Source organism: Kwoniella dendrophila, chromosome 7, assembly GCF_036810415.1.
Source record: "Kwoniella dendrophila CBS 6074 chromosome 7, complete sequence".
Classification (NCBI taxonomy): domain Eukaryota; kingdom Fungi; phylum Basidiomycota; class Tremellomycetes; order Tremellales; family Cryptococcaceae; genus Kwoniella; species Kwoniella dendrophila.
In genome coordinates, this window is record NC_089482.1 from 1,629,815 (window position 1) to 1,655,095 (window position 25,281).

General features: G+C 36.7%; 11 protein-coding genes across 11 annotated transcripts; 6 read left to right on the forward strand and 5 right to left on the reverse strand.

Moving 5' to 3' along the window:
- Positions 1–210: 210 nt before the first annotated feature.
- L201_005802 (uncharacterized protein) lies at positions 211–1,562 on the reverse strand (the record flags this gene model as incomplete). Its single annotated transcript, XM_066221531.1, has 5 exons — positions 211–561; positions 649–720; positions 807–926; positions 1,013–1,115; positions 1,195–1,562. 5 exons carry the CDS (start codon positions 1,560–1,562, stop codon positions 211–213), a joined length of 1,014 nt encoding a protein of 337 aa, XP_066077628.1.
- A 353-nt stretch (positions 1,563–1,915) lies between these two features.
- On the forward strand, positions 1,916–4,000 carry L201_005803 (uncharacterized protein; the record flags this gene model as incomplete). Its single annotated transcript, XM_066221532.1, has 7 exons — positions 1,916–2,020; positions 2,082–2,252; positions 2,347–3,075; positions 3,146–3,200; positions 3,294–3,590; positions 3,664–3,746; positions 3,833–4,000. 7 exons carry the CDS (start codon positions 1,916–1,918, stop codon positions 3,998–4,000), a joined length of 1,608 nt encoding a protein of 535 aa, XP_066077629.1.
- Positions 4,001–4,543: 543 nt separating this feature from the next.
- On the forward strand, positions 4,544–5,491 carry L201_005804 (uncharacterized protein; the record flags this gene model as incomplete). The annotated part of the gene is made up of 3 exons (XM_066221533.1): positions 4,544–4,775; positions 4,960–5,234; positions 5,396–5,491. The coding sequence occupies 3 exons, from the start codon at positions 4,544–4,546 to the stop codon at positions 5,489–5,491; spliced, it is 603 nt and encodes a 200-aa protein (XP_066077630.1).
- Positions 5,492–5,843: 352 nt separating this feature from the next.
- Positions 5,844–8,568, reverse strand: L201_005805 (acetoacetate-CoA ligase; the record flags this gene model as incomplete). Its single annotated transcript, XM_066221534.1, has 10 exons — positions 5,844–5,977; positions 6,039–6,090; positions 6,153–6,245; positions 6,312–6,531; positions 6,585–6,597; positions 6,656–6,834; positions 6,918–7,005; positions 7,099–7,406; positions 7,488–7,582; positions 7,648–8,568. The coding sequence occupies 10 exons, from the start codon at positions 8,566–8,568 to the stop codon at positions 5,844–5,846; spliced, it is 2,103 nt and encodes a 700-aa protein (XP_066077631.1).
- Positions 8,569–10,037: 1,469 nt separating this feature from the next.
- On the forward strand, positions 10,038–10,498 carry L201_005806 (uncharacterized protein; the record flags this gene model as incomplete). Its single annotated transcript, XM_066221535.1, has 2 exons — positions 10,038–10,238; positions 10,313–10,498. 2 exons carry the CDS (start codon positions 10,038–10,040, stop codon positions 10,496–10,498), a joined length of 387 nt encoding a protein of 128 aa, XP_066077632.1.
- Positions 10,499–11,313: 815 nt separating this feature from the next.
- Positions 11,314–13,520, reverse strand: L201_005807 (uncharacterized protein; the record flags this gene model as incomplete). The annotated part of the gene is made up of 6 exons (XM_066221536.1): positions 11,314–11,460; positions 11,538–11,608; positions 11,684–11,928; positions 12,001–12,177; positions 12,245–12,385; positions 12,454–13,520. The coding sequence occupies 6 exons, from the start codon at positions 13,518–13,520 to the stop codon at positions 11,314–11,316; spliced, it is 1,848 nt and encodes a 615-aa protein (XP_066077633.1).
- A 1,360-nt stretch (positions 13,521–14,880) lies between these two features.
- L201_005808 (uncharacterized protein) lies at positions 14,881–16,831 on the reverse strand (the record flags this gene model as incomplete). Its single annotated transcript, XM_066221537.1, has 5 exons — positions 14,881–15,198; positions 15,318–15,509; positions 15,608–15,683; positions 15,770–15,857; positions 15,958–16,831. 5 exons carry the CDS (start codon positions 16,829–16,831, stop codon positions 14,881–14,883), a joined length of 1,548 nt encoding a protein of 515 aa, XP_066077634.1.
- Positions 16,832–17,386: 555 nt separating this feature from the next.
- Positions 17,387–18,813, forward strand: L201_005809 (uncharacterized protein; the record flags this gene model as incomplete). The annotated part of the gene is made up of 3 exons (XM_066221538.1): positions 17,387–17,431; positions 17,514–18,428; positions 18,508–18,813. 3 exons carry the CDS (start codon positions 17,387–17,389, stop codon positions 18,811–18,813), a joined length of 1,266 nt encoding a protein of 421 aa, XP_066077635.1.
- Positions 18,814–19,154: 341 nt separating this feature from the next.
- Positions 19,155–20,010, reverse strand: L201_005810 (uncharacterized protein; the record flags this gene model as incomplete). Its single annotated transcript, XM_066221539.1, has 4 exons — positions 19,155–19,334; positions 19,451–19,582; positions 19,641–19,863; positions 19,940–20,010. The coding sequence occupies 4 exons, from the start codon at positions 20,008–20,010 to the stop codon at positions 19,155–19,157; spliced, it is 606 nt and encodes a 201-aa protein (XP_066077636.1).
- Positions 20,011–21,298: 1,288 nt separating this feature from the next.
- L201_005811 (uncharacterized protein) lies at positions 21,299–22,444 on the forward strand (the record flags this gene model as incomplete). Its single annotated transcript, XM_066221540.1, has 5 exons — positions 21,299–21,460; positions 21,560–21,619; positions 21,694–21,757; positions 21,830–22,127; positions 22,282–22,444. 5 exons carry the CDS (start codon positions 21,299–21,301, stop codon positions 22,442–22,444), a joined length of 747 nt encoding a protein of 248 aa, XP_066077637.1.
- Positions 22,445–23,047: 603 nt separating this feature from the next.
- L201_005812 (uncharacterized protein) lies at positions 23,048–25,065 on the forward strand (the record flags this gene model as incomplete). Its single annotated transcript, XM_066221541.1, has 8 exons — positions 23,048–23,181; positions 23,294–23,381; positions 23,459–23,548; positions 23,679–23,763; positions 23,843–23,940; positions 24,024–24,215; positions 24,325–24,907; positions 24,968–25,065. 8 exons carry the CDS (start codon positions 23,048–23,050, stop codon positions 25,063–25,065), a joined length of 1,368 nt encoding a protein of 455 aa, XP_066077638.1.
- Between the last annotated feature and the right edge of the window lie 216 nt (positions 25,066–25,281).

The following is a 25,281-nucleotide window of genomic DNA, read 5'->3' on the forward strand; positions in this document are numbered from 1 at the left end:
CATACTATAGCCCTTGTTTATTTTCATTGTTAGTTTATCTACTCTAGAGATTCGAAAATGCACTGCCTGTGTTTCAAAATCTGGGCATATGATCTGGCATTTAGAAAGTACAAATATTCGCGGTGCGTAGCAAGCAGCTTTGGTATCAATCAGGCGGTACTAAATGTCCGACAGGCCTTGTCCTATACAATGAATGCATTTTTGGTACATCTATGATTTAACAGTATCTTGCGACTTCGACGTATTAACAGCTACATCGTCTTTAGGATTTGTACCGGCAACTCTACCTAACAACACAGCCGTAGCTCTTCTTAGCGCTTGACTTTCCTGTGGAGTAGCTTGACCACAACCTGCCCATCTAATTTTCATATTTTGATCAACCAAATAACAATAACCTAATAATTTATTATCTAAACCTAAAGGATTTGTTACATCCATTTTTGACCATTCGCCTCCTGATATCAAATAATTTGACCATCTATCTTCAGGTATTGTTCTTTTCAATGATGAGATGAAAAATGATACTAAGAGGGATTTTAATTTATTTTCTTGATGATTTATCTATATGCCATGTTTCACTTTCGATTAGCGTTTGAGTTGTGATTATGATGAGACCAATCAGGTGATCAATGATGTCTGAAATCTTACCTGAACAAAATTGAATTCTGGATGTCCAGCTATATCTTCTAAAACTGGCTGAGTGAATGATTGTTCATGTTCCTGTGTCATCAGGAGAGCCAGATTTGATCAGCTCGACGATACTTAAGATTGATATATATTTCGTCACTAATAACGACTTAACTTACCTCTGATAATCTAGTAGCTATCAAAGATACTAGCGTTACTTTACCTCTCATTAAATCTGTCGTATGCGTTTCTTTACCTAATAACGATTTTCCTGATATATCTGGGAAATATAATGCTTTCTATATTGAATAATCAAAATCAGCACATTTAGATATAAAGACCTTTTTTTCCTCGATTTTTATCAAATTTTCGAAAAATAACTCACATCTTCTCTAATTAAAACATTAGGTGCAATCCATAATTTACCACCACTTATACCTTTTGCTCTATTATAATCATGAAAATAACCTTGTGTAGCTTCTTTTACTCTAACAAAGCATCACCAAAATTAGCTTAACTTTACCCTTATTGATATGAAGTAAAAAAAAAAAAATACTCAAAACTTACAATGCCTTCCTTTTAGCTTTATGTCTATCATCATCTAATAATTCCTTTTTTCTTTGTGACCATGTTTTAGTAGCTGAACTTGGAGGTGTAGATACACCTAATGGTCTAGGTAAAGGTGGAATTACTTCAGGTCCGGAACTAGATTTTGATTTCCCTTTAACATCTATCTTTGTATTTTGAGCTTTCACTTCAGATGTAGAAGATGAAGAGACATTGGTAGGGGTTGTTGTGGCTTTAGGATTCAGTAGTGGTTTGAAAGTCGAGAAACCCGCTCTTGAAGTTGATGGTCCAGCTTTTATAGATGCTGAAACAATTCTTGAAGACGCCATAGAAGCTGAAATTGCTCGAAGTGATAGTCTCGTAGCCATGATGTCTATCTTATATCAGTCAATCAGGTTGAACTGTAATCTGCTTTCACAGCCAAAGCTTTTCATGTAAAACAGGGAGACAATCAGAAATGTTGGAATATTTAGATATTTTAGTCTTTTTCCAGAGACGTTGTCGGTCTTTTCGGCACTGATGCACTGACAAACAAGATATCGGTGATCGCCGCCTTGCAAGCGAAGCTAAATGAATGTTTCGAGTATTCTGGGAGCGATTAATAACGTCGGCAAAGGGATGATAAATGCTTAAATTGTATATACATCTCTTTCTTCACTCGCCAGTATATAAGCAATCACCTAGACAGCAGGACATAAACACTGCAGCAACTTCATTCACAATGATACGAATACCTAAACCCACCACATCACTTTTACCTCGAACGCAGATAGTGAAGCCTTCAGGTTCGATATTGCGAAAAGGATATGCTACTACCTCTTCACATGTGAGCTATTCAAATTTATCGGAGTAAGTAGTTAGCTGACCATTATAATATAAATACATAGACTCTTTCTCCACAATCCATCGTAACTACCTTACCTAATAAAATACGCGTAGCTACTGAAGATTTACTTGGACATTTCCATGCTGTTGGAGTTTACGTAGATGCTGGAAGTAGATTTGAAAGTCCTAGAACCAGTGGTATATCGCATTTACTAGATAGGCTGGCTTTCAAGGTGAGCTGCCGAAAGATCTACTTTATTGTATCTGGGACATGTAGCTCATTGATTCACGACCTTTTTTCTACTGTGATCATCTCTCTTTGCACAGAGTACAGCACAACATACGGATGAAGAAATGACAAGATTAATAGATTCTTTGGGATCACAAGTAACATGTTCAAGTTCAAGAGAAACAATAATGTATCAATCTACAGTTTTTCCTGAATCTTTAGGATTATCATTAGAATTAATTTCATCAACTATAAAAAATCCTTTATTAACTAAAGAAGAAATTTTAAATCAAAAAGAAGCTGCATCATATGAAATCAGAGAAATTTGGTCAAAACCTGAATTGATTTTACCTGAAATTTTTCATACGATTGCATTTCAAAGTAATACTTTAGGTATGCCTTTATTATGTCCTGAAAATCAATTACCAAATATAAGTCAAAATGATATAAAAGGTTTTATGAGTGATTGGTATAAACCTGAAAGAATGGTTATTGCTGGTATAGGTATGCCTCATCAACAATTAGTTGATTTATCATTAAAATTCTTCGGTGATATCCCTTCATCCTCCATCTCGCAACCACAATCAACATCAATATCAACACATTCTTCTTCATCTTTATATACCTCCAATCAAAATCAAAATCAACCTTCAGGGAGTAAATCATTCGCAACTGTTTCAAATCTCTCAACACCCTCAGATTATAATGATTTGGTAAATGCAAAAGCCATTTATACAGGCGGTGAACATTATATCGAAAAACCTGATGAGCAGCTGGTACATTTACATATCGGTTTTGAAGGTTTAGGTATACATGATCCTGATATTGTAAGTTGGATTTTTAGGCTCCAGGTCGGATGCTTTCTCTCATAAGATAGCTAACATTTATTCATCCTAGTACGCTTTGGCTACGTTGCAGACGCTGTTAGGAGGTGGTGGTAGTTTCTCTGCAGGTCAGTTATAAGACTTTGCTTGACATTGATATATTTCTGAGTTAAAGGATAAATAAATTGATCTTTTTACACCTTGTTTTCCTATTTCTCTAGGCGGTCCAGGAAAAGGAATGTACACACGATTATATACAAAAGTACTTAATCAACATTATTCAGTTGACTACTGTGCAGGCTTCCATCATTGTTATGCGGATTCAGGATTATTTGGTATAGCGGCATCAGTTTATCCACAATTTGCACCAAGAATAGTTGATGTGATTGCAGGTCAATTACATTCATTAACAGGTCAAATGTTTGGTGGTATTGAGGAAAAAGAATTTAGAAGGGCTAAAAATATGTTGAAATCGACTCTTGTCATGGCTTTAGAAAGTAGATTGACTGCTGTTGAAGGTTAGTCCGAAGATTCTGGATCATTGATCTATTCAGAAAGGAGTTGTTTTAAGCTGATGTGATTCGAAAATAGATCTAGGTAGACAAGTCCAAATTCATGGACATAAAGTACCTGTGGAAGAGATGTGTGATAAGATTGATCAGTTGACGATGGAGGTAAGTTCGCTGAAAATATTGAGAGATAGATCATCATCCGATTTAGCACTGCACAAGATGCTAATTGCACCACTTCATGATTGCAGGATCTTTGGAGAACAGCAAACAGAGTATTAAGACCTACATCTTCAACTTCTAGATTGAATTATGGCTTAGGTTCTGGAAAAGCTACTATAGTGGCTCAAGGACCTAATTTGGCTGCTCTGGGAGATGTGAAGAAAACGTTGAAAGAGAGATGGGGCCTAGGTCTATAATTAACATCCGTAACATTGCCTCAGGAGAATTACGAAGACAAGTTAGTTGGTTTGAATTTGAATGCAAGCAATTATTTTGCCTATAGACATGTGGAGAATCAGCCAATTTGATGAATCGCAAGGTGGTAGAACTTTGAAGATGCTTTAGACATTTGTAATCATAGATCATCATTGCATACAATTATACACTATTCAATTAGCTTTTGTATGTGTAGGAAACCAAATGCATAATTGCGCTACATTTGACGTTTACTTGTAAAATATGGAATCATGCTGAAATGATAATTTATGACCACAGTGGGTAGAGGGTGAATGTCTAAGTGATGTCATTCTGAATAGTCGATCGTCAGTGTGGAGGTGGTCCATCTTTTAACGTGCAGCGTATGATGGGGCAGTTCCGATCTGCGTTGAAAGCTCCTATATAAACTATATCACTATTTAGTATTTGTAGGATCTTTCAAACATTCATATTTATCAGTTCAATTATCTCTCATTTTTAATATATACATATTCTTCTGAACACGATATATACAAAAATCAACAATGACATCCACACAAGGAGTATCGGCAACATCACTTTCAGAATTACACAATGATCCATCTTTATTAAAATATGATGAATCATTAGGATTATCAAAACAACATTTAGAACATGCTGCATTAGTTTTGGATATCTTTCAAGGTAAAAGTACAATGACAAAAATAGTTAATGGATTTACTGAAGATAGTTGTTATGAAGATCCTGTTGCTTTTGCTAAAAATAGAGAAGAAGTTGGTAAGTTTTTTACTTTTCTTTTTTTTTTCCTTTCTTTCTTTCTTTCATTTGGTATACATCTATATTATCATCTGCTAGATAAAATTTGGGAATTATATAACTAGCTTTTATCGTTTTCAACAAGTTAAAATGAGTTAATCAACTAAATATAAACTTTTTTTTTTTTTTTTACATATATGTATAGCCGGTCAATTACTTCATATACCAACAGTAACTTCATCAACTCAAACACATAAATTTGAAATTATCAAATTAACTAAAAACGTATCAACAACTTCAGGTGATGGAAAATCATATCAAGCAGATTTAATTGAAATTCAATTTAATCATGATTTATCATTTAAATTAGGTCCAACTTATAATTTAGATACTATTTTACAAATTTATTCAACTCCACAAGGTATAGTTAGATTACAAGATAGACCTTCAGATAAAATTCCTGATAATGGTTTTGCTATGGTAAGCTCATCATTTATACATTTGTGATATTCTTCCTAGATTCGTTCTTTCATAACCTCCCATCTTTTCAATCATAATCATCATAAAAACACGTAAATGGAAGTAATGCAAATCAATTTGACTGACGAGCATTTGTCGTTTAAACCAACAACAAAACACAGGCTCTTCGAAAATTAAATGGTATTGTAGCTCCTAAAGTAGCCGGTGTACCTCAAAATGAAAAAGAAGATGCTGAAATGGCTTTGGGAAGACAATAAATCAATAATCAAACAATAAACATCAAACTCTCTAAATCGTTGTAGCTATTGATATGGAATTTGTGAATGCACAGGCATCTATGAGTAAATCTTTCATACACACACATGAATGACATTAGCGATTACATAAATGATTTATGCTACAGACTTCATTCTCAATGTATTTATACAATGCTCTTGGTTATTCGGAAAGCCCACGGTACAATTTACAGCCTGCTCAGATAAGAGGATGGGTATCTAAACTACGTTCTAGAAATTCATCAACTATATTGTCCCCCATAATCAGATTACTAGGCAAGCTTTCCCGTAAATAGGTGTATCATTGTGAGAAGGATACCCAAAAACTTCTACCTTATACAGCCATCCCTTCTTCCTGTCTCATCTTTCTACCCAGCTTAGCATACTCTTCCAAACAATCTGGATTTCGTAAAGTAGCGGGATTTATACTGGATATCGGAGCTCCATTTATAAGCTTCCTTATAGGAACTATCAAAATCATTTTGACATTATAAGCTTTTATACACAAGAGCAATATTACACAGCTTACCTTCGACACGCTTGTTTGTCAGTGTAACCGGTATATCAGAAACTTGAATGATCTATGTGATTCCAACAGTCAGAGTCGAGCTGCTGAGACAAAACCACTCCACAAAATACTCACCTTTGCCGGAACATGTCTAGCACTTCTAGCTAATCTAATATCAGTTCTAATTTTCTTTATCAAACTTTCATCTAGTGATCTATCTTGTTTCATCTATCCCGTATAGACTATCAGTTTTAAATACGATTCATCTCATCCTTCTTCACCCACCTCACATACCTTGACAAATAACACTACTTTCTCATCAGCTCCGTCATCTACCATGAGTCCAACAACTAATGTCTCTTCTACTCCCAATTGAGCATATTCAGTACCTTCAAGAACTGAATAAATGTCCGTTGGACCAAACCTAATTCCACCTGGATTCAAGACACCATCGGATCTACCCAACATCAAAATTCCCCCTGAATTTCCAAATCGAGAAGGGGTTATTCGGACACTGAAAAATCATAAATGAGTCTCTGCTTAAAGGGTTAATTGATAGATACTTACTAATCCCCGTGATCTGAGCATTGATGATATTAGCTCATTCTGTCAAGCAAGTCTCAAGTAGCTGAACTTACACCATAAGCCTTCTTCACCTTTGAAATAACTTTCTTTGAAACGTTTCTTCGCTAATTCAACTTCTTCGACTGGAAATCCGTATCCTTCCAAAGGCCAAAATCCAAGCGGTATTATTGGGAATGCTTGTTTGCAGATCAATTCTCCAGGATGATTACGTGGTCCGTCGGTATCGAGAGCACTAAAGAACGAGTATTGTACGGTCAACCAATGTGATGTCCTTATAGATTCACACCGACATCAGAGGAAGAACTGATCACTCACAACCCTAACATTCTAGATTGTATCTCACCTCTATAGACAGGTAAACAAGTATTTCTTCCTGCGAAAACCGAACATACATCCGTCCCACCTATTGCAAATCCAATCATCAGTATGTCATACCCGGAAGCCATGCTGGACTTGTTACAGAGTGCCAACACAGCCCAAGCCAAGTATGACTTACCCGTTATACTTCCAACCAAAACATCTTTCTTGACGTTCTCGTAGATAAAATCAAATAAAGCTGCAGGCAAAGGACTACCTGTACTCAAGATCTGTTTTAGGGTAGACAGTCTGTGATTGTCTTTAACTTTTGGATATGTTTTAGATATAACTTCTATCCATTTTGCAGATGTACCAAATATCGTTATTCCCAAATCATCAATCAGGTTGAACAAGTACGAAGGGTTTTTTAAAGGTGAACCTTCATATAAGACTATCGTTGCCCCTGTCGCTAAAGCTGATATCAAATATTGGAACATCATCCATCCACTGTGAAGGACATCGTCAGCCTTGATACGACAATTTGAACGTCAATCTGACTGGAGGGATACCATCCTGACTGATACTTACGGTGTAGTGTAATAGAAAAAGATATCCCCTCTACCTATATCTCCAGCTAAATGGTGTTCTCGCAGAGAATCCAATAGCATCCCTCCCTGACGATGCTGTATGGTGGGATCAGCTTTAAATGTCGCGAATAATAGATGACGATGTAGAACAAATGACTCACTACAATAGCTTTTGGTTTCCCTGTTGTACCTGAAGAGAAAAGAATCCATATTGGGTCATTGAAACCCAATCTCGTAAATTTCGTTTCTGATATTGAAGTATCCAACCAATTATCCCAATTTATCGTTATCCCGTGATGACTATTACTATTGTTATTCTGTAATTGATCTGGAATAGGACAAAGATTCTCTGGTAGATGATTGATAATTATAATTTTATCTGGTGGATTTTTTAACGATTTCAATAATTCAGGTAAGAGTGGTAATAAAGGTCTTACTACACCGTTATAGACAACTGCATTAGTTACAAATAGGATTTTAGGTTGAATTTGATTTAATCTTTCTTTCACACCATCTAAACCAAAATCTGGAGCTGCACTTGAAAATATACCACCTATACTTGATGTTGCCAAAAGCACTAAGACTGATTCTAATACATTTCCACCCCAAAATCCAATTCTATCTCCTTTCTTTACTCCATCTCTAAGTAAAGATCTTTGAACTTTTCCAACTAATTCATTTAATTCCTTCTGACTAATTTTCTTTATCGATGGTGTATAATCCGAAGTAGATTCTGAAGTTTGTATTATAGCTATATCATTTGGATTAGATCTTGAATATCGTAATTGATTTTCTGCCCAATTTAATTTACTTTCCTTAAACCATAATGGATTCAGTTCAGGTAAATTCTTATCTTGATCAACTATATAATCACCTTTTTCACCTATTACTTTCTCCCAGTCCCATAACTCTGACCAGAAATCTGCTCGATTTTCAATAGACCAATTGTATAGATCTTCGTATGTTTTTAAGGATAGGGAGTAAGTCTGATTTATATGTTCACGAAATAAGGAGGTTTGAGTTTGTGATGGTTTACGAGGTGTCCATAAGAGGTCGGGGTCGGCTTCGATCGATGTCGACATGGTATGAAATGATTTGTTTACTGTATCTAAGTGATTGCTAAGATGCCAAGGTTCTTTAAATGAAGAAGAGGTGACTATATAGGAGTATGCATGAATCATGAATGATTGTATCTTGTTGACCCAACTGACAACAAATCACACATGGAGCTCTCGGGTATCAATTGTACGCATGACCATTCCAACATAATAATTATACCGGTAAATCGGCATGATCCGAATCCCGGATCATATCATTGACAGTTTCAGCCGCCTAACTATATGTCCTAGCGAGTTGCTTCTGGGAGCCTATTGGTAACAACGCATCAGGCACAGCCCTATGACCCTACGGCGATCAATTCGCTTTTACCCCACACTGACTCTTCTAAAACCATTTTGACCTTCCTTTGAGATTACGCTTCTAAGTGGGTTACTCTGCCTTACATCAGATGACGTTGAAATATACAATTCAATTCTGGGCTTTCGATTTCTTTCCTTTCTGTCTTTCTCTCTTTCCTCCTTGACTTCGCAATTGTAGTCTACAGAACTACTGTACATGGTCGCCAAGCAGTACCAGGGTTTCCCCACAGGTTTTACGTGAAGGAAATGTTATTGCGTGTACAAGAAGGTGATTATTTATTTGCCGCCCGAGCTGAGCCTTAGTTCTCTGCCCTTTCAATTTCCTTGTTCGTTATATTCTAGACAACTGTACACGCGTTGTTATTATTATTGTGATACTCGTACTGTACCCGTAATATCTGTTTTACGTGTGTAGATCAATTCGCCATATAACCCGAACAAAACGAGAAAATAATTCGGGTTTGACCGTTGTACGTACTCCACCAATTGTGTGGTCTTGCAACAATTGAATGTATATTATGAATTTTTTCTTTTCTCACAACTTTAAAAAACTGGGATTATTAAGAGTACAAATGATCATAAGCAGTGCATAGATAAAATCTACTTCAACAGATAAAAAATAACAACAACGTATCTCTTTAACATTCTCTCTTTATTCTTTTCGACTTATTATCATTCTTCACTTTGATCAAAAAGAAACAAACAAACATATACAACCGAAAGGAGGTGTAATATCACAACATCCTTTAAACACTTTTATTCCGTATCGTTAGACTGTAAACACGAGTTGTAGCGTCAAACCTTCATTACAACTCAAAGGAGGGGGTACAAACTCATTACGAACAGCGACTACAAACGTCATCTATCATCATCACCTCGCTACCTCACACAGATCAACCTCTCTTGGCTTTTCTTAGCCAGTCGAAGGCCATATACTATCACAAGTAGGCCGGTCAACCGAAGACACAACTCGAACTTGCTTGGCAAGACATTTATAGAGAAACAACGGGATATAGAAAAGGCAAATATAAAACCACAACATCTTTGAGATAGCAATAGCAATTCGTCAACTCATTTATCTCATAACTATATCTTTACTAGTAACAACTTGATATTCAAAGAAATAATCCAAAATGAAACCTTCACCAACATTAATACCTCGTCTCTTACCTATCTTTAAACATACACCAACTTCAACTCATTTACAAGCCGCTTCATCTTCTTCATCACGTATAAATCATAATCTCAAAGTAGAAGAAAATGACAATGTTAATGGTAATGGTAATGGATGGGGTACTTGGTGGTTATCAAATACGAAACATAATGATTTCAAAGTGAGTTATCTATATATCATTCTTTGGCTTCTGGGTATATATGCGTTTATATTAACGGGCTGCCATTCGCCTAGATACGGAAAGGCTCAATCATTCATGACCAACAGCATACACATACACAAACTTCTTTAAAATATCATAATGGGAACCAGAATCCCAATCACTATAATAAACAGCAAATACATCATTCAAGCTCAAATCCCAATTCAAGCGTTCCTCCTCCTACGATAGCTTGGAATGATTATTTATCAATGGTTTAAGCCTTATTAGATAATGACGTAGTTCACGTGTTCAACTTCTACCACTGAGGTTTGGATCATCAGAACCATTCCCTCAACTTGTGTACAAGGAAGACATGCTTTCATACTTCAGGATCACATATCCACAATCAAAAGCTCGAAATCAATCGTTGAATGAGCATCAACCACATTTCCACAACTCTTTTTCCAATCTTACCTCTCTTTTATTCGTTTTAGTTGTATATAAATCCATCCATCTCACTTTTAACTTTGTTGTTGTTACCATTTTCGCCGACGTCTCTCAAAGTTCATGTTTGTCATATACGTTGTAGTTGTCAATACCATTATGTGTTGATAACATGTCATGCAATATTGTTCATATTCATTGCATGAGAACATAAGACATATTACAGTTTACATAGATACTATCTAATCCGAAATACTGTGTAATCTTGCTGAGAAAAGAGCCCGAAAAAAGATATATGAATGAATGAAAACTGATTTTTGATGCTGGGTATATATATATTTACAATTTATTTGAGATTTACTTCTTCTAAATCCTTCTCATCTATCTTGCTCCTAAGGTGAAAGACACCTTTTATAGCAACCTCCCTCCTAAGTTTTTACGGTATTCATCCTCTTAACCGATTGTTCCATCAAGCTTTTCATGTAAGGCTTGAATTTTTGTTTTGGGTTTTTCTATGATTGATTTTTGAAAAGTTGGTTGTAAATACCTTCTTATTCGGATCATCCTTTTCTAAGTGCTCTAAACAAGTTTTAATGGTATTGAAAGCTTTTTCAGCCTCAAATAGTGATTTTAAGTGATTTGAATTGGTTTAACCAAATAATCTTCTCCAGATTTCACCACCAACTCTTCTTCTTTCTGCACCTGCACCTTGATCACCACTCATTAAAGATTTGTTTTCAATAGCTCTTCTACCTAAGAAAGGCATGACTTCTGCCAGTTTACCATAAGCGATATACTGAAAAGATGACTCCCAAGTCAGCATAAGGTATCTTCCCACTATATGGTAAAGACAGTGAAAGATCGAACACTTACTTTGATAGCTACTGGTCTACCATCAAAAACGAATCTAGAAGCCATTTTATCTGTTAAATCATCTTTCATACCTATATACAAGTCATTCATACATAATCAGTAAATATTGTTTGTAAATATTGAATGCAAAGTGAATTAAAACCTACCATATAATTGAGCAACACCAACTTTACCTTGAACATCTTGTCTTAATTGTAATCTACCATCTGTAGTTTCTGAAGCTAAACCAACTTGTTTTAAACCATCACAAATTAAATCACATGAATCTGGATTATGTGTACCGAAAATAACTGATAATGCTAATTCTGGTTTTGATGATGATAATTGAGTTGCTAAAGTTGAAATTACTGTATTTAATGATCCATTGTATGATGAATCAGTAGCGGGTTTGCTAAAGAAAAGAAACAAATTCAATATCGTTAGCTCTATAAAGCTGCAGATCAAAGACGATAGACAAACTCACTCAGGCCAGATTGGATCAGCACCTTCTCTACCTTCTTTCTTCCACTTCTTTCTTTCTTTATCAAAGTAAGCACCTCTGACAAGTTTGATACCAAGTGCATAACCGTTCTCTTCAGCGTGTTTGAGGGCAGCAACAAGATGAGTGGGTTGTCTAGTAAGATATGATTGGTATGTACCGCTGATAACAGAAGGATCGATCATAAGTATTATTGAGCCACAACTTGAAAGAATAATATCAAACTCACTAGATCAAAGGACCTCTCCATGATTTGAAAGCTTCAGACTCTTTTGGTGGTGGTCCGTTGAATTCAGCTGAAAGTAAAGTGGTGTAGGCATCAAGAGCAGGTTGCATCCAGGTGTATTCTGCATCAACAAGGAGAACGATACTAAGGACGGGACGATAATAGATTAGCTTTCTGTTTGTCACTTGAAGAAGGACTCATCGCAAATTCACCCATTATCTTTAGCGACTTGACCAATTTGTTTTAAATTTTTCCATAATTTAGACAATTCTTCTAAATCACCTTGTTTTAACCCTTCATCAGTGTGTAAAACACCCATTGAACCTAATACGCCATTTAAAGATAATAATTCTTTACCATTACCCATAGATTCATCTCTTGCTACTATTCTAGCATCTGAAGATTGTGGTGTACCTGGATATGGTACATGTGGAGGAGCATTTAAAGAAATAGGTGAAGTTGATGTAGTTAAAGGTCTAACTCTTAATAAAGCGGTTGAAGCTCTAGTTAAAATTGGTGGATCAATTAAACCAGTAATTTTTAATGCGAATGAAGTTGCACCTCTATCTTGTTCAGGTAAAGATTTTTCAAATTCACCTGATTTTTTTAATGCAGAAAAAACTTCTTTTAATCTATCTTGACGTGCTTTTTCTTCTAAATCAACTTCTTCTTGAGGTTCAGAACCTAAATCAGCTTCAGCAGAATAATTTAACATTGATCCTACACCTCTAGAATGTAAATCTTTCATTGTAATTAAACATTCTTCAACATTTTCTCCAGGTACAAATTGATGAAAAAATGTTAATCTAACTATTGATTCTGTGATTTGTTTTAATCCAGGTATAAATGAATGTGTGAAAGAATGTAATATTGTTGGTGAATAATCAACTAATCCAGGTGTACATAATAATGTATAAACTAAATATGATCTAGTTAAATCTAAAAAACTTGATGCTTCTAAACTTGATAATACTTTACCACTTTCTTTCTTTGAATCTGAATCAGAATCAGCTGATAATGTAGGCATAACTAATAATGATGCTGGTACACCAATTAAAGCGTATGGTAGATATTTCTTATAATTCGATTTTGAACCAGATGATCCAGATGATCCAGATGAATTACCGGTAGATTCTGATGAAGTAGCTAAAGTTCTTCTAGATGTTGAAGCTGGTGTACATCTTGAGATTTGTCTAGCAGTGGTAGATCTTAAGATTGATGATGATCTATTTTGACCTAAAAATCTCGATGAACGAGATAATAATGGTGAAATGGACATTTTGAGAGTGTTGGGTTTTGGTAGGTAGTGGAGAAAGCCGAGTCCAAAGATAAGCGGCGAGAAATGTGTTTTTGATCCTTTTTCTTTTTTTTAAGGACTTATTGGTGTTCTAAACTAGTTTAGGTTTTTAAGGTGCAGAGAATTCTTATTATAATTTGAGGCAAGTGAGAATTGATCAGGTTCTTGATCACGAGAGAATTGGTGACAAAACAACTTTTGATCGTGTGTTTGTGTTTCTTCGAACTTACTGAGAAGAGATCTAATTAGATCAGATGATATGATAAGAGTTATTGATGGTTATAAAGTTCAATCAAAACAACGTTATTTAAAAAGTTTTATAGAAGTAACAATGAAGAAGAATAAAAGAGAAGAAAGAGAAAAAAAGTCAATAAGGGGTGAAAAGTATAATAATGTTTTTATCGATTATGCTGATGTACAGTAATATCCTCGTTTGGACTCCTATTGAAATTTCTGAAATTTCTGAAATGTCTGAAATAAAATCTCGGATATTCGCGCTTCGCTTTTACGAGTACATGTACAATATAATACCTTCGTATCCCTTTACTGTAAACGATATACTACTCGTACCGTTGAACAATCACTACATACAATACATCAAGGCGTGATGAGCCAGTCTTGAAATCCTTAATTGTTTATTTTATTGTACAAGCTAGGAAATGCCGCGGTCTCTGTTAACATAATCAATTTTAACCCCTCTTTGTCTCGTGGTCTGGTTTAATCTCCTGTACCGTATCAGACCAAGACATTTTCAAGGTATTTCAGCACACTTCTCCACACTTCTCCTTAAGGATGGTAACGGATACATACGGTATTTAGCTATCAAAGCGAGGGGGTTTGACTTACCGAATCAGTGAGAATCACCATTTGCATGTTATAAAATCACTGAAATCAGCAATCAACCATATTGCGGCACTGCCGTTTTCGGGTTTGCCGCTTAAACTCCTGATCAATCAACGGTCATCTCCGAAAATCATGCTAAGGCACCGATAACAAAATTATACTTCCATCTGAAGCTGAAGAACGAAAGCTTGGCTGTGCATGGAAGAGGACGGAAATCAATATGTAGGAACAACAGACCTGATATACCTACAGTAAATCTTATGCTTCTTGTATACATTGCGGGGTGAATAAGATCTCCTTCTGCTCAATGGGCAAATGGATCAATGATGATTTGATATGATATAACAACACACGATCGTATAGATAAATCACGTCCGAAACATTACAAACAACTTTCCGCCTTGAAAATACAATAAGAGTAACTACTTCACAACTTGTCTATTTATCTATATTACCATTCGATAAGTCCGCCTTAACCTAATCAGAACCTGATGGACTGTTACCTGAACGTACTAGTACTTGAAGAACCACTTGATCCTCTTCTAGAACTTGAATTTGAAGGAATGTCCAAAAGATCTCGACTAGCTTTTCTTGCCGGAGTCGTTCTTCCTCTGACCCCAGAGTCTATTTCATCTTCTCCGATGATGAATCCATTCACATCGTTATCGTCCGTGGGAACAGAATCGTAACTGAAATGACCACCTCTCAAAGAAGGTCTATCTGATGTTGGTGGTGGTATAGGTGAAGGACTCCTCGAAAATGGTAATGCTTCTGGGTCAGTTGGTTTTGCATTTGGAAGTGGTTTTGTTGAGGACATCTGGAACATGGACAATAACTTATCGTCAGTAGTTGTTCAAGTAGGTTATAGGCAAGTTCGTTGCCAGATAAAATAGTCATTATGGTGAATGATGAAGAGAAGTTTGTATAATAACTCACTGTAGCCCAAAGTGCCGAACCAAGGATAATCACTGTTCCCAAAGCACTCAAGAAAGAAGGGATAGTTTGCCATATTAAAAACTCTAAGATGAGTGAAAATACAACTTGTGTATATAAGGCTAAACCAGCTCTACCAGCTTTCTCTCGTTGTAAGCCTAGGGTGAGAAGGGTTTGCGCGCAGAAACCGAAGATCTGAGAAATATCAACGATATTTGGGTTAGCCAATCGATTGGTTTTGGCTTATTTCAAATCAACAACAAGGTATGATACGCAATACAAGAGACACTCACTCCTATTGTTATGATGAATAAGAAGTCCCTTATACTTGTGACGAAGACCAATGGTGCAGGGTTTATCAACATATATCTGAGAGAGGGGTTGTTGAAGGTCAGCTCTCCAAGATCAACTAAATATGTGAACGGAAAAGGGGAATCGCAGAATTAAAAACGCACAATCCAGTACATATCGTACACAAATAGGAGAAATATCCAATTGAATGCAACGCATGTGCTTTGTCACCTATACCTCTGATCGATGTATCTACATGGGCGGGAGCGGGATTAGCTTTTTGCGCTAAACCATTCATACAGCTTGCAATAGTGACATTGTGAAATAGTCCAGAAGAGAGGCCGGTACTTACAGGCAAGAGCAGTGAAGAAAACGTTAACCAAAGCCCATACTACCGAGATAGCTCTTTGAGGAGTTTGTATACCTTCTGAATCACCTTCACCTTCAGGAATTGCAGGTGGTAAATCTAATCTAGTTCCACCACCATGTTGAGAATTACCTTTATTATTATTATTAGGTATACTATCTTCTGACAAGTGACCAAAAATGAATGTTGGTCTAGAAACCAAAATGACTCCTAATAAACAAGCGAAACCAGCCAAAACTTCTTTTTTTGACATTTTTTCATTTAAAACTAAAAAACCTAATAAACCTGTTAAAGTTGGAGCTAGAAATTGAATTGTTATAGCATCTGAAACAGTTAAACCTCTTAAAGCTTGATACATTCCTAATAAACCCATAAAACCAAAAAAACCCCTTAAACATAATAATCTTCTAATATTATTTTCTGATGGACCTAATAATGGATTTTTATCTTTAACTATAAAAACTAAAGATAAAAAACAAAATATAGATGTTATTGACATTCTAATGAAAATTAAAGTAAAACTTGATATTTTTGTTGTAGATAAAAAATATTTTACAGTTAATGACATTAGAACAAAAAATAATTGTGCACATCCAACTAATGTTAATCCTACATTTTGTTCAATAAAATTCTTTAATGTTGCTGGTAATTTATCATATATATTCAGTATAAATTGAGGTAATGCTGAATTTGATCTCGTATTTGATCCTATTTCTTCTTGTGTTACTGATATCTCCTCATCATTATAATCGTCATCATTTTGATCGGTTGAATGAACAGATGGAAACTTTCTAGATACAGGTGATAATGGTACAGGTGCAGGTAAAGGTGCTATAACTGGTTGTTCGATGTCTGGCATATTAAGAGTACTTTTACCTTCTATAAAACAGGAATTAACCTATTACTGAATTGATGATTAACGATGTTGAATTACTATTATTGATATCGTCTCCTGTGGGATTGACGTTATAAGTCGTATTTATCGTTCCAAGAGTGAATAGATGCAGGAGGGGGATGATAAGCTGGAACGAATACTACAGCTTTATATACATACAAGTCTCTGTATACAGTCGGTTTCAATGTGGTTGATATCTTTATCAAACAACTTGGATAAAAAGGTAATTTGTTGTACACATGAGAGTCGAGAGAGGAGATGAATGTCTATTTTTCATCGCATGTCACTTTTGCCCCGCTCAGATCTCCTTTGATTTCGGTCAATTTAACCGGGTAATGGCCAGATCACGTGGCTCACCAATCCTGTCGCGTACGTAATACCTTCTAGCTAGAGGATAATTAATCTTAAGCTCATTCGAACAAGTACAAAGAAGTATTAAATCGATGAATATCTTGAGGTTTCAAGGATACATTGCAATCTAACAGTAATCGCACCTTAGTGACAAAAGTAACAGATAAAATGCCAGCTCCAGTCATGTCACAACTTGAAAACACGTCTGCTATAGTAAGTTCTACTCTGACGCTTGTACCTAATCACTCGAAAGACATGATCTGAGCTTACGACATCATCTGTTATTATCGTTTAGTTGGGCGAATATATGTTAAAAGGATGGACATTGACAGATTTACATTGTGGCAAATGTAAAGTTACACCTTTGATGAGAGAACCAAATGCTATTGCTGAAAGGGAAAATAGAGATAGAATACAATTTTGTGCTTTATGTGATGGTAGACCAGAAGGTAGAATAGGGTCAAGTTCAAGAAATATTCATAATCAAACTCAGCCCCAACTTACAACAACAACAACACAAAGTCATGATCCAATTCAAGATGAAGATGAAATGAAATCTATAACAGATGATATTGAAATACCAGAAAAATATCTCAACGATGATGATAATGATATCAAAAATGAATCAGACGAAATAACAGAATCAATATCAGAATTATTATTAAAAGGATATTCATTATTAAATGAAAATTGTCCAAATTCATTATGTAAAGGTATACCATTAATTGGTTATCCAAAATTAAAAAACAAACAAACTGGTTTATTTGAAAAAAGTTTCAAAAAATTATGTGTTTCTTGTAATTCAAGATTTATTGATGAATCTCAATTACAAAATCAACAATCCGGTATGTCCATCATTAACAACAATAATAAACCCTCTTCCTCAACATCAACATCAACATCAAAGAAACATGATAATGAGGATGTAACGGAAGCTGAAAGTCCTAGAACAAAAGCCCGAAATCAATTATATGGTTTAGATCCATCTGGCAATAACAAATCAAAAGGTAAAGGTAAAGCAAAGGTTACTATAGATCCTAAAGAATTCGAGAATAAAGCTAAAGAAAGTATGAAAAGCTTACAAGAAAAACAAAATGGGAAAGGAAATTCAGGAAATGATATTGATAATGATATGGATGTGGATGTAGAAGATTATGAGAATGACCCCACAAAAGAAGCGAAATTGGAAAAAGGGAATATATCAAAATCTGTGAGTCTAACAAGACAAATCGCCGTCAATATCACAGTACCACGTAAACTAATTTTATTGATATTCGCACGAATTACAGTCAATATTCGCCAAACCTTTATCTTTTCAACCAGACAACCGACCTATTCCACCTTCTTCAGAATCATCGTTAGGTAAAGCCCTAACATCAACCTCTGAATCATTATCAATGACATTACAAAACTTATCTTCCTCACTTGAAAGATATTCTTCACGTGGTCCTACACCGAAATCAAGACTTGGCTCACAGCAGCAAGAAGAAGATAATGGGAGATGGTTTGTCGACTTGAAATTACATACTGAAGCTATCAAAGATGTTTTGAGTGTCATTGATCAGGTTGAGAGAGCTAAAAGGATTGGTTATTAGGATGAAACGGGTGTCTATATTAGGACGATGTTGTATATACAATGAAATTTCAACATGGTTGACGTCGAGGTACATGTCCTGTTGTAGTAGCCAGAATAGACGATGTTTGTTGTGAGATGAGTAGATACTGTCGTATTCTAGGTGGATGGAATTGTAGAATAGGTATAGTATATACATCTTAAATGTAGCGAGCAGATGAAGGTTTTCTTTATGAATGGGTAATAAGCTCAATTTCATAGGTTGCATGGGAAATTATACTTGATGGTAGCTACAATAAATTCGTGTACGGTGAAAATGGTTGCAAAATCTAGATCTCGGTTACGCGTATATATCATCTCGTATTAGATGTGTCTAGGACCATGACCAGTCGTACCGTGAGCATGCATTGGATCAGCACCTAATCCAACAGCTCTCTGTCTTCTCATTCCAGCCTCATGTTCCAACCTTTCAGCTTCACTCAATTCTGAAGCTTGCATCTTTAGGTGATCAGCTTGAGCTAAATGTGTTGCACCTTTCTCTTTCTATAAATGTAATCCCGACAACGATCACGACACGATAATCAGCTTATAGATGTTCTCGTTCTGTGAATTGTGTAGGCAGCAGTACAAGCAGTAGTGTGATTTGATAAAAGTCTTACCATATTACTTGAATGTAATAAATTACCTAATTTTTCTTCTCTTAAACCTTTTTTCTCTAATTTCAAAGCTTCTTTCTCACTTGGTATCGTACCACTGTTCACACCATGTAAAGGTGCTGGACCGGTATTTACCTGAATGAGTATCATCAACAGCTGCCGCCATGAAAAGAAAGTCACGTAGGGAGCTTACATGACCATGACCTGGAACTGGAGCAGCATGTATACCTGTACCAGTTGTGGTTGTAGTTCCAGAAGCTAATCCACCTGAAGTTGGCGCAGGGCCAGTACCTGATACACCATGTCCTGTATGATGACCTAATGGACCTGTATTATGTGTAGTAGTAGGATTACCTAAAGTTGGATTTCCAGATGAATATGGATTTGTACCTGTAGCTGCTGTACCGTGATGTGGTCTACAAGGTGATCATTATGGCAAATCAGCAAGGACAACTAGTATTACAACGACACACAGCGTTGAGTGTAACTTACTGATGATGCCCTACACCTCCTGTTGTTGTTGTATTGTATTCATTTGTTTTGTTGTGGTTGAATAAACCCATAGTTGCTGAATATGTTATCGTCGGATCAATTTGTCAGTCTAAAGTTTAACTGGTATGTATCTAAGTTTCAGGTATCGTTATTAGATGGCAATTATCAAAAGAATATAGGATTGCTTATATATATATATATATATATATACAGTCAGGTTGGCTGAACAACGTTCATCAACGTCATCTATCTACTGCGCCAAGGTGTTTGACAGCTTTTGTGAGTAGAACAGTACACAGGCAGGTGACATTACATTGTTAGCAAGAAGCGCAGTAAACAGTGCACGGAATGAAGGTAAGTTCAGGTACAAGCTAAGATACGCTTAAAGTGCCTTACCTTTTCCTAATGTTCCAACTTTAATGGAATGCAATTGCGAATGATGTCATCTCCGTTTGCATAGCCTGTCGAGTTGACTGTGGAAGATATTATCGTTCTGCGCTAGGCTTGGATTGCAAAATAACCTCTAGTTTGATTTTGTCAAGTGTCAAGTGATGATAACAAAGAGAGCAGTTCTTTTAAACGCACAGAACAAATCAACATGAAAAACCCAAAACATTAGGTATGACGTAATTTGCCGATCTGTCACAACATGCGAATGATTTAGGCTGTGTTAACCGGTTCAACTGAGAGATATGAATGAGCGGACAAGTAATTTTCTGGTAATTGTATTGTATAAAATATTTCAAGCAAACTATTCCCATTCGTGCGAGAGAGCAGACAATCTTGCGGCTCATCAGTGAAGCTCTAGCTATGTCAGTAGTAATAATCATAGGGAGGCAAGAAAAATAGAACTAATTTGACACGGTACTCGTAGCAAAGAACAAGCGAGTATACTGGAAATCCCGCAATTTCGTACAGGATTACCATATGAGCGTCCCCGCAGCATCGAGCTAGACGTCAATTTGTAGATTGATTCCCTTTAGACCCAGCTGGCGGATTGTTCGCAACATGCTTATTATCTCAATAAATTGTCTTTCACACTTTAGATTAGTTACTAATTTACTGTCAAAATTCGTCCCTATAAACATGACTGTCACAGTCGGTGATAGCCGATTCCAGTGGAAGATGAAATTACGATATTGTTCGTGATGCCATTTTAATCTTTATCAAGAACCAATGAAGATCGATCATTAGGTAAGCTTCAAACCTGGGAATTTCATTATTGTACAACGTGCTTTCATTTTCATCTTCATTCTCTTACTTTGCTTTGGCAGCATAACAGGAAAATTGCAACTCAATTCAGCCAGAATATTACAAAGCTACCTGGAAAGGTATAAGCAATAATCGAGATTACCGATCATGTCTACAGGAAGAGAAGAAACATCACCACTTTTACCTTCTACAACAGTAGATTCTGAACCTTCTGGTCTTCGCCGTCAAGGTCAAGAAGATTTACCTGAACCAGCAAATTTAGATATGGTACCTACTAAAAGGGATAAAATAGCTTTGGCTTTTATATTGGTAAGTTTCTTGTTATTTTGAAAGCCCCATCTCATAGCCTAAGATACATCGACCAAGCTTCTTGGGCTGATCTACCATCAATCGCTCTCACTCGATTAGATCGGATTAGGTCTAGTAGTAGCTACAAGTTGGTATCTTGTATTTTCAGGTGATTTGAAGGTAAGCGGGTTTTTCCAAATAAACCGTCGTATTCTTGACTGATCAGTGACTCATCGTTCTTTGATGGGCTATAGGCAATGGGTTGGTTTGCTGTACATCCTCCAATGCAAACTTTAGCTATAACAGCCTTCTTACTTGGTGAATTTTATTTTCTATTATCTTGCTTGAATCACGTTCGATTAAGTACTAACGATCATTATTTTAAAACAGGTATAACACCTCTACAACCACCTCCATCCAATTCAACTATTAAAGAACGTAAATTCAAATCACATCAATCAATAATGTTAGGTTTCGCATTACCTATATTAGCCATTGGAAGTTTGGCTATGGTTTATAATAAATATTTACATGGAGCTAAACATTTCACAACTTGGCATGCTAAATTAGGTTTAATTAGTATTATTTGGGTTTTAACTCAAGCTACTATCGGTGCTTTAAGTGTTTGGTTTAATGGAAAGGCTTTTGGTGGGAAAGAAAATGCCAAGAGAGTTTACAAGTATCATAGGTTAGTCATTTTATACATTCCTTCTTGTGTTGAAGGTTTGTACAGTCACACATCATCATTAATTATCCTTATCGCCCGAATCATAATGAGAATCTGGTAGAATGACAAAAGCTGATCCAATTGAATTTGCATATCATTCATTGGCATTTTACAGATTATCAGGATATTTACTGGTAACTTTAATGTTAATCACAATACATTTAGCTGGTATACATTCAGATTGGGCAAATGGTAGAGGTCATAAGAACTTGAGAATCTTAGCTTACTATATTGGCTTACCATTAATTTGGATTGGAATTGAATTGAGATCAAGGTAAGCTCGAAATCTATCACAGGGTTCGTCCCCAATGATGCCTGTTAACTGCCTTCATGTTCTTTAGACCAAGTAAAATGAAGTTTTTGTAGATCTTTGAACAAAATCAAATAGTAGAATATTATGGGAACTGATCGTCCTTTCTGAAAATGAGGGAAAGCGATAAGTGTCACAAGTGTCGTAGGCTTGAATGTAGAACGACTATATGTATCCAGTGATTCACGAATGCCATGCTGTTAAAAGACGATTCCCACGATGAACGTACCGTCTGAAGTTGTAAGGAGCAACTCTCCAGGTGGTACGTATATATGCTAGTACACTACTCTACCAGCAGAACATCTTCCATTACTGCCAGAGTGAAATGCCACCGAGTCTGTATGGTGGCCAAGATATTTTGCTGTGCGTCATTTCGGTGTCGGTCATCGCCACCACCGTAGATGTGCATACCTGAACCGGACAAAGAGTATTATCGTATTATCAAGCGACTACATCATACCGCAATCATAATAATAAACTAATCCTCTACCTCTCTTATTGTGCTTATCACATTCTTACCTATCAACAGACCTAGCAATTTGTACTTTCACTTGCTTGATAAGTCATCACCATGGGTGCATCAACAACTCTGTCAAGTGATGACAAAGCAAAAGTTAAAAAAGCTATACCATCTTCAAGTTCAACAAATAAAATAGTTACTGCGACTGTAGCAAGAGTTTATCAAACTAGACAAGGTTCACAAACGTATGTTCAACATCGGAATCTGGATCAAACCATATCCACATACACTACTCGGACCATCTGAACATGTGTGGTTTGTCGCTTGAAATAACGCTAACTTCGCTATTTCCTGCAGATGGTCGTATTCAGGTTGTGAAGGTGCTTTGGTTTTTTGTGCAGATAAAGCGAAAGGCGGATTATGGTTTAGAGTAGTTGATTTATCTGTGAGCATCTGAAAGCCATTGGGATCTTCACAGTAGCGAATACAGCTAATATTTGCGTTCTGATGATTGGGTTTTAGTCATATCGCGGTGTAATATGGGAACATGAATTACCAAATGAGATAGAATATAATCAAGAAAAACCATTTTTCCATTCTTGGCAAGGTGATGTAAGTCTTCTTTCAACATGTTGTTACTATATAAAGTAGACAGAATATCTACTAGCTATCTGGGAAGGGCATCTCATACACCTTAACCTCGACCTAAAAAGCAATAGAATTGATATAATTGTTACCGCAGAACTCTCACTTCGCTTTCGTCTTTGCATCAGAACAAGAAGCACATGATTTCTATAAAAAAGTAGCAAATAGATCTAAATACGCTAGTATGTCTAAACCATAAGCTATAAATCATTTCATTCATCTGCTCCATTATGCTGATCATGACTGTTAATAATTACCTAGCTAAAGTGAAAGAAGATAAAAAAGAGAAAGCTTCAACCTCCACACCTACTAGGAGGAAGAAAGGTGGTAAAATTGATAAATCACTTATCTCTGGTCCTGTAAGTTTAATTATACAGACTTGTCAATAGTACAAATCTACTTCGAGACAGGATGGGAAGACTGACGGGATGTGCAACCATAGTCCGCAGGATCATTCAAGCATGTCGCTCATATGGGTTTCGATACCGAAAAAGGGTTTTCTTCATCTGGTGTTGATCCATCATGGCAAATGTTGTTAGAACAGCTTAGTATGAAAGGTATATCAGCCAAGGATATTCAGCATAATGAGAAATTCATTAAGGATTTCGTGCAGCAACAAGGTGGAATAGAGAAAGTACGTATTTACGTTTGCGTTGTGTTTGTCAAGAACTCCGAGATGAAACGGCCGACCACTGTCAATTGTGTATCCCAGGGATTGGACGCTGATTCTGTCACTTTTCTAGGCTACAGCACCTAAGAAACCCAAAGCACCACCTCCTGCTCCCACGTCGCGCAGAAAGCCTGCACCTCCCCCTCCTGCTTCTCGTGCAACCCGGCCGACCTCAGTAGCCGTTTCGACCCCACCACCTCCTCCAGCACGATTATCAGCTGCACCTTCCGCTCCACCACCTCCTCCTCCACCACCTGTAGCTCCTCCTCGATCAGGTGTTCCCCCTCCTCCTCCATCTTTCGGCGCACCTCCTCCACCACCGCCTCCTCCTGCACCACCACGTTCGGGAGGTTCAGCACCTCCTCCCCCTCCGCCACCACCTCCAGGAAGAGGTGCACCTCCGCCCCCACCACCTCCCCCTACAAGTGGTCGTGCACCTCCTGCACCTCCAGCTCCACCTTTACCTTCGGCTGGAGGAGATTCTGGACGTTCAGCTCTTTTGGCATCTATTCAAGGTAAAGGTGTTGGAAATCTCAGAAAAGTTGACGCTTCAGAACAACGTGTATCTCCTTTAGCAGGTGGTGCTACAGCTGCGGGAGGGGCGGTAGTAGGAGCCGGTGCTGCTGCCGCTGTAGTTTCTGCAACTTCCGATGATGGTAAGTGAACCTCGTGTCGCTGCTCTTATGGTGATGCTAATAATCGGTTATAATTTACAGGTCCAGATCTCGCATCAAGTCTCGCTGCAGCTCTATCGAAACGAAAAGCTGATATCGGAAGCGACGATGAAGACGAGAGTGATGACGAGTGGGATTAAGTCGATCTGCCTACAATGGGAAATTTGTATTTTTGCGGTATGTATTGTGTATATATAATAACAAACTTTTTCTCCAATGTTTGGACCCAAACAGTCCTTGTGTATGTGACGTAACCTAATGGTTGGTGAACTTCGTGACCGTGGATACTGAAGACAGTTACTAACACTAAGCTATAGACTGCCAATCTCTCCGACAGGAATGATGTATCTTTTCCC